Source organism: Lycium ferocissimum, chromosome 9 (assembly GCF_029784015.1).
Source record: "Lycium ferocissimum isolate CSIRO_LF1 chromosome 9, AGI_CSIRO_Lferr_CH_V1, whole genome shotgun sequence".
NCBI lineage: Eukaryota > Viridiplantae > Streptophyta > Magnoliopsida > Solanales > Solanaceae > Lycium > Lycium ferocissimum.
Window position 1 is genome coordinate 44,633,654 of NC_081350.1, and position 8,646 is coordinate 44,642,299.

General features: G+C 33.1%; 1 protein-coding gene across 3 annotated transcripts; it reads right to left on the minus strand.

The window, feature by feature from the left end:
- Positions 1–759: 759 nt before the first annotated feature.
- On the minus strand, positions 760–5,554 carry LOC132031027 (uncharacterized). Of its 3 annotated transcripts, none has more exons than XM_059420864.1 (10): positions 5,097–5,219; positions 4,715–4,993; positions 3,020–3,116; positions 2,818–2,942; positions 2,652–2,736; positions 2,424–2,559; positions 2,176–2,330; positions 1,090–2,099; positions 957–1,007; positions 760–821 (listed from the first exon to the last, which is right to left on the minus strand). In XM_059420864.1, the coding sequence occupies exons 2-8, from the start codon at positions 4,785–4,787 to the stop codon at positions 1,934–1,936; spliced, it is 837 nt and encodes a 278-aa protein (XP_059276847.1). In that variant the 5' UTR covers positions 4,788–4,993; positions 5,097–5,219; the 3' UTR covers positions 760–821; positions 957–1,007; positions 1,090–1,933. The 3 variants fall into 3 exon arrangements, with proteins under 3 accessions (XP_059276847.1, XP_059276848.1, XP_059276849.1); XM_059420865.1 differs by adding an exon at positions 5,511–5,549 and having other exon boundaries at positions 776–1,007; positions 5,184–5,254; XM_059420866.1 differs by lacking the exon at positions 5,097–5,219 and adding an exon at positions 5,511–5,554 and having other exon boundaries at positions 776–1,007.
- Between the last annotated feature and the right edge of the window lie 3,092 nt (positions 5,555–8,646).

The following is an 8,646-nucleotide window of genomic DNA, read 5'->3' on the forward strand; positions in this document are numbered from 1 at the left end:
TCTGAATCACTCTTCAATGGCTTCAACATCATCATCTTATAGTTTGTTGCTCTGTGGTTATGATTTTTGCTGCACCAGGTGAGAGCTTAGTAGGTGCAATTAAAGCAAAATCGAACAAAGAAGATGAATTTTACCTTTGAAGAAGGGTTTAAGCCGAATAGGGAGAGAACTTAGAGGAACTCCCGAAAGTGACGGTCGTGGCTTGCTCGAAGTGACTAGGGTTGTTCTTGAATCCGATGCTCACAGTGGAAGTTTCAAGACTCAGAGAGAACTTAGGAAAGTGAATACTGGGCTATTGCAAAGTGACTTTAAGTGACTTTAGGGGTTTGTCGGTTGATGTCTGAGTATAAAATTAGGGAAGTGACTAAGTCTGTCCCATTTACTTTCATTACTTTCATTGCTGCTTTTCTTTATTTATTTCATTTATAGGTGTCCAGAACAGCACACTAAAAAGTTAAAAAAACTGCAGATTTCAACACATTTTCAGAACATTTCAGACATCACGTTGATAACTAAGGAAAATGCCAAACTATCTAAAAAGCAGAATTTCAATACCAGAAAAAACATGAAATAATTCAAACACGTTGTTCATAAGTACTAATGAAACTATCAAACTAAATAAGCAGGCAATTTTTAGTTTCTCCAAGGGTTACATATGCTAGCACATTATGCTATCTTCTTCTTCTTTAATACTCTTTTGATCTTGTTTCCAGACAAACCGTGTAACCGGATCTTCTTCAACCAACGTCGCGCGGCAAGGTGATAGCTATCTTGACAGGTGTACTTGCGACGTCGATCAACTCAGCATCTTCAGTAGAATCCTACATATTAAAAATACAACGGTGAAAATCAATATTGAATCTATGGTTTCTATTTGTTTTATTATTAAAAGCTGCAATTCATTTAATTAAAAGGATCAATAATCTAAAGAAGTTAATGATTAGTCGCAAATTCACCGTGATTTCGTTATCTTCATGACTGACTTGGTTATTACTGAAATCTGGATCCTATAAAAAATGTGCATCATAATTAAAATTTACTTGAATCACAAATAGCAAACTGGAGAAATATTTGAGTAGATAAACATACTTTGAATGTCTCTGCACGTGGAGAAGGAATGTATTTTTCTATAATATCCTCGTCATCAGTAAACGTAAGAACTTTAAAGACTTCATCTTGATTCTCACAAGTTGGAACTCTGAACATCCACTTTAAACATGTATCTTTTTTCAATAAGATTTTCTATCTCTATTGGTATTGAAGAGTCATCTGTGACACCGAAGTCTAAAAAAGAAATATCAGAATGGTTGAAGCTGTTACAAAGATGATGCTTCAATTGTCATAATAAGTGTGTTAGTAAGCATAATCCAAATACCAGGAACAATACATTAAAGCAAGCTACTAATATAAAAAGACTAAAGTAGAAGAGGGGAAATCTAAAATGAAAGCATAAGTGTTTATGCTGCAATTTAACTTCCACATTAAAGCATGTCTTTGATTATGGCTTGCCTAGATAAATTAATGAAGCCTTCAGGAGCATGAAATTCACACTGGCTATCTGAGATTAGAAAAATAGATAGATACTTTAAACATTGAATTAAACAATTCATCATGAACTGCTAAGAAGAAAAAAAAAGATGAATATTACACATTAGACTGGCTTTATACTTTACTAAAGAGGGTGTCTGATAACTAATTTGTCAATTAAGTTAAAGCTAAATAACTTAAGAGCCTATTAAAGGCTTTACGATATTTTTCTTTTGGAATTTGAGTAAACAAAAATATTTTTAATTGCCAATCACCGGTTCATATAACTTAAAATTGATATGTAAAAGCTTAAATCTCTTTAAACATTTGTAAGATCATGCAGTTGACTATTTTGTAAACATGCTTTCAGTCCTCTATTATATATAAGTGAGCTAATGATAATTTTTTACACGTTGGTGGTCTTATTTTGTATAGATAGTTTGTAGTATACCTCAGATACAACATTTTTTAAATCATTTGCTGACTTTCCGATCATTTTTGCTGCATCCCTATCCCACATCATCAAAATAATTGTACCGGTGTCATCTATCACTCCTAATTTTAGCTTGAACCTGGAAAGAGTCATTATAGAAACAATTTTAAGTTTGTTTATGAAAAAAGTTAAGGAAGTATGTATTATGGTCATACCTATGGCTGGCAGATGGAACTTGCCCGCATTTTTTACAATAGAACTTATTCCCCTCTGGCTCAACCTTCTTTGCGCACATTTTGCATGCTAAATAAGACCATCCATGCTCTAGGTCTATGTATACAATGGTTGCTACAATCCAGAAGTTTCCCGGCTGCTCATAAATATTGGATATACAACTGTTATGTACAAAAAGATAAGGTAAAAGTTTTGCTGTTGTGCTGATTATTAATAATTAGGTACTCACATGCTTAGAGTCAATCAAAGCCTCAATAGTTTTAACTCCAACACTTCCAGATGCTAATTCATCTTCAATAGAATGAGTCTTTTGAGACGAAATTTGAGTAATTCTTTGTGAGCTTTCTCCACACACTGAGACGATTCTGTTTCATATTGTAACTTGAAATACGTTAATAAAGAGTAAGAATAAAATTTAATTTGAAATGACCATAAATTTAGCATAACTTATAGAAACCTGGAGCTAAAGTCAAGAATTTGAGGAAGATCTGAATTGATCCAAAGCTTGGAAACGTGCCAAGTGTTCCTCACTGAATATTGTTCTGCACGCTTAATTATATTAATAAGAGTTTGCTAATTGTACAAAGACATAGAATTGCAAAATAAGTAGACAACTTAATAACCTCGAAATCGATGTGCTCTAACCAACTGCATGACGACGACAACAGGCTTATCATTCGATTCAATCAAATGTGGCTTGATCTGTTCCACAAAGTCGCCCCAAAATGTTGCAGATATGTTGTTGCTCCTACAATTGTTATAAGGTTAAGCACATGATTCAAAATTACAAACTAATTAAGCATTTATTAGTTGTGGAAAGCTTACTTATAATCCTGCAGCTCAACGTTCATGAACATCCGGACGTTACCATCTTGGTTGACAGACTGTACGTCCCCATAACTCACAATTTGGCCGATAACATCTACAAAAATATTGACCAAAGAAATCAGTGCAGAATTGGTCATAGTTGAGGTATGTTTAAAGCAATAATTTAAAAGAATTAATATGTATGTATGTTGAAGAACTGAAAAGTGCAGATTATTTCATGAAAGTGACATGGACATCCGTATGAATTCCCTTCAGCAGAATCTTTGTTTGGTGCAAATGTGAATAGTTTTAATATATAAGCAAAAAACTGAAAGAAATTGCACTTGACACTGCCAAAAGAAGGAACATAATGCTGTATAAAGCTTCTAAGAAACATAATGCTATATAAAGCTTCTATACTCTACATATATGTACCGTGAACTCTTATCAAGCCGACGATTTCAAATTGAAGTGCATAAGTGGTTCTTGTCAGTTTTGATTATCAAAACAAAGGAAAGCCTAAAATTTCAGCAAGGAGATCCCAAATCACCATAAAACCCAGAATAACTAAAACTATCGACAAAGAAGCAAACTTTAGCAACCACAATCTCCAAACTTAAACTTAAAATAATTCTTTCAGAATAAACAAAACTGAAAATATATCTACTGATCTCAAATCTTACCTTTTGCCATGACAACTACTCCTTTCATTGAAGAAATAAATGAAGCAGACTATACAAAAGGAATTCAGACGATTGTAGTTGAAATTGCAAAAAGACGTTGAAGCTTCTTTATTTTACTTTTGCATTAATAGACCAGCAAAAATGATATCTACTGATCTCAAATCTTACCTATAAAGCTTCTATACTCTACATATATGTACTGTGAACTCTTATCAAGCCGACGATTTCAAATTGAAGTGCATAAGTGGTTCTTGTCAGTTTTGATTATCAAAACAAAGGAAAGCCTAAAATTTCAAAGAAGGAGATCCCAAATCACCATAAAACCCGAATAACTAAAACTATCGACAAAGAAGCAAACTTTAGCAACCACAATCTCCAAACTTAAACTTAAAATAATTCTTTCAGAATAAACAAAACTGAAAATATATATACTGATCTCAAATCTTACCTTTTGCCATGACAACTACTCCTTTCATTGAAGAAATAAATGAAGCAGACTATACAAAAGGAATTCAGACGATTGTAGTTGAAATTGCAAAAAGACGTTGAAGCTTCTTTATTTTACTTTTGCATTAATAGACCAGCAAAACTAAATACACCAGCAAAAATGATATCTACTGATCTTAATAGACCAGCAAAACTAAATACACCAAAGAAAAATGATATCTACTGATCTCAAATCTTACCTATAAAGCTTCAATACACCAGCAAAAATGATACCACAATGGCTCCACAAACTTCAATTTGTAATTGTATCTTTCACTACTAAGAATATATGTATTAATGGGGAACTAAGCAAACACTACCTCTAAACCTCTGAAGATTAAAAAATTGGCCGATAACATCAACAAAAATATTGACCAAATAAGTAATGTTGGCTCATGGGCTGTTGTTTAAAGTTTAACAGTATACTGTAGATAATAGGTATAGGTAGTAGCTTGGTTTGTAGGTATTAGCAATCAGTTCAACCCATGGACAACAGAAAGCAAATAACGGAAAGTAAAAGAAAAAAGGAAAAAGATTTAATTACCGAATAGTTCGGTGTCGTCAAAGTCTTGTGGATTAGACAACTGCTCATAGGGTCTGAATTTGAAGATACACATGTTGAAATATGGATCCTGTATTTCCTCAACAATGGTCTTCTGCGTGAAAATCAACTTACAAAGTGGTCTTTGGTCCTCAGTTTCTCCTTATTTGGACAAACCATGAAATTCTTCATGATGTACAAACCCAATTCCTTGATTTCTTGGTTCATCGTTTTCAAACTTTGAATGATATTCCTGCCAACACTTGCGTGAATGCGGTCGCCCTACAAAAACACTAAAACAGTAAATAAGACTAATTCTTGTATAATGATGCATATGTAAACAGTGCAAAATGCCATCAAAATAATTAAAGTGAAAATAATTAACCTTTTCATCCATCAGAATAAGCTCAGTTGAGAAAGGACTATCAGGTTTGTTGTGAAGTGGTTTTTCCCAAAGCCTGACAATACGAACCTTTAACCTCCAATTCATCGGCTTGGTGTTAATTTCGCTAATAAAATTACTTTGAGCCGCCATTAATTCCTCTGTTATTAATTCCTCTGTTAATAGAGAAGAAGTGTGAATGACAGCGAGTAGAAACGAAAAGCCAATATTATAGAGTTAAATGAACGTGTTCAAATATAATTAAATAAATTGTGTTCATCAATGTAGAGGAAGGTTACCCAATTCACCAAATACCTAAATGATATAACCATGAATGTGAAAAAAACATAAACTACGAAAAAAATATTGTGCAGATGGTAATCAATGTGAAGTACATCAAGAAATCAGATTACTCACTTTAGTGCAAAGAGAGCTTTTTGCAGAGAACACTCAGGAAGAATTATGATTGTTGATAAACCGCTGCATCGTGATTTATTGCCCTTTGTAAACTGCTCCATTATGAAAAAACTAAAGATCGTGGTGTCCCTAATTTTAGGGTTCGTGGAGAAAGCTATTTTGTTGAGGAGATGAGGAATGGGAACGTGGAAGATGTGGGTTACTTTAGGAGTAGGGTTTTTTCTGATTGATTTCCCCCTTTTCCTTTTCCATTTCCCCATTTCCCAGTAGAATTTAATAGAAAATTAATGGTGTGGATACGTGGAAGTTGTATCCACAGGAATGTTGCCCTTTCCTTTTTTTTTTTTTTTTTAAATCCACATTAAATAATTAATTATACAAACTGCAGGACTACTTAATAACTAAACTAATTAATGGTGTGGATACGTAATAACCACATTAAATAATTAATTAATGGTGTAACTAAACTAATTAATGGTGTGGATACGTGGAAGTTGTATCCACAGGAATGTTGCTCTTTTCTTTTATTTTTTTTAAAATCCACATTAAATAATTAATCTATATATATAATACAAAATAATAACTACTTAATAACTAAACTAATTAATGGTGTGGATCCGTGGAAGTTGTATCCACAGGAATGTTGCCCTTTCCTTTTTTTTTTTTTTTAAATCCACATTATTAAATAACTACTTAATAACTAATTAACTATTTTCTAAACTAATTGTAACACATGGCATTCTGTTAAGCTGCCACTTGGCACAATGCTATTGCAAACTATCCTCTTTTTAATTATATATAGATATTCATTAAGACGAGTACATACATAAGAAACTGGCATATAACAAAGTGTTGAGGTGATAGATAGGATCCCTCTATTCTTAATCAGAAGTCTCAGGTTTAAATCCTGAACGAAAAAAAATCCCGATAGGGAGTGCGTTCTCCACTAATAGGTTTTACATGACACAAATTCAGATTAATTGAGGCCCAAGGTGTATACTAGATATCAGTGAAAAACAAAATGAAGTCTTACTTAAACATAAGAACCACCGAATATTTGGGCGACAAGTCATTTTTGAAAACTTTATTTCAATGTTGGTAGATACGGTTAAGGCATGTGATTCTTAATGTTTAGTTTCTCCAAAAGGACCAAACTTTAACTAGTTCAAGACATTATTTTTCAAAGCCTAATTCAATATTATTGCTGCACTCTATTCCATTATTGGTTTACTTGAGTCCCTCCATGTATTTATTACTTGTCCGCAATAGTTACCGCGACTTTTTCTGTCACCGATATTTAGCATTTGCTTTGGAGCCTCGATTAATCGTGCGCACCGCGTAAATCCTATTGAGAGGAAAGCGCTCGCTATCGAATTATTTTCATTCCTAAGGTTCGAACCTAGAACTCTGGTTAAGGGTGAATGAATCTTATATATTTCACATAATTCTTAGCGGTACTTACCACAACTAAGTACAAGTAGATGTATAAATTCTCCTATTCGCGGTCGTGCTTTATCGACTTGATATCAGAGATAGATCATAATTTAGAATTGATGGACTCAACATTTAAGGTTCTTAATAATAAATTTATTGTACCTTTAAAATACAGGTTCAAATATAATATTTGTTAAAGTTCTAATAATCTTCACACATATATATAGTATCAAAACATATTGAATTTGGATAAATCTATTACCTCTTAATATGATATAGTTTACCTACTACCTAGAGCTTCTTTCACATTGAACCATAAATAATTGCTAGGCCAAATCAAAGCACTTTAAGCTAGCTAGTATCGATAGATTTTTATATGTAACCACTTTTTTGAACATTGTTGATCTTTCTTGTTGAACTAGTTTTTGAGGCTGTGATCAATTAGAACACTTAATTGCTAACATTATCAAGATTAACTTAATTAGGCTTGGACTTTTTTTTCTCTTCATGGGGGTGTTTCTCTTCCAAGTTAATCTACATTGAGAGATATTGAATGAATGATTCATTTGACCAAATCTGAGGTGAAACATAGGAAATCTAATAAAAATAAACCACTTCACTAATGACCACAAGCAACCTTCAATTATCTAAGTTTGGTCAGTTACTTGTGAAACTCTTTCAGGAAAGTGTAAACTCTACAATTGGATTTTGTCGTGTTTAGTGTTACATAAACTTTATAAGATGGCAGCTTCTACTTCAATTCTTGAGACATATAATATTTTGTCTCATTCACATTTTTCCTATATTAGATTACCTTCTCATGGTGAAAATTTAACAAGTCAATAACTAAATAATCTATATACCCGTGGTTCATTTGTTTTGAGTACTAAAGATGAAAGATAAAGTATATCATGTTCGAGTCATATGGATGGAGTTCTCTTCTATAATAAGGAGCGTTAAGATCCCTCTATAATAAGCTTTTTATCCTGCAAATTTGTACTAGTCAGATATCGAAGAATTTGTGGTCTGGAAGAAGAAACTGTTGAACATTCTTTCATTATCAATGACAACTTGTCTTAGTCATAGATCTCTAGTTGTTTGAAAAATGAGTCGGGGGTGTAGCTTGATAACGATAAAATTAATAATTTTGCTAGTTGGTTGTATTATTTGCTTGTGAATGTCAATCAATTATCTGCGTAATGAATTTTTGAATTTATATTTGCATCTGATTCGGAAAGTTTGAATAGATGTTCTTTTAATTTTGAATTATGAGATGCTTCTAATATTGTGCCAGAAGCTTTATTTAATTATCAAGAATTTAATGAAATTCGTTCACTTGGTGCTGCTAAACATGACATATGTATGGTTGATGATCAGGAAATTAAAACATTTTTTCGAGAAGGGATTTTATTTTTTATGGATGTAGGTGTACAAAAAGAGACATGATTTGCAAGTATTGGTGTGATGGTATTAATGCATGTGTACCCGCAAGGGTGGCTCAGTTAGTTGAGTATGGGGTTTTCATTAAGGAGGTCTCAGGTTCGAGACCCCTGCCTATGAAAGTAGGAGTTTTGTCTTCTGGATCGAGCTCGTCGCACGTGGCTTGCCTAGTGCGGATTATCTCTCCTATGTGGTTTGCGAGGCTATTGCAGAGGAGCGAGGTTTACCTCTGCATACCCAAAGGGTAGAGGCTGCGGGTTCC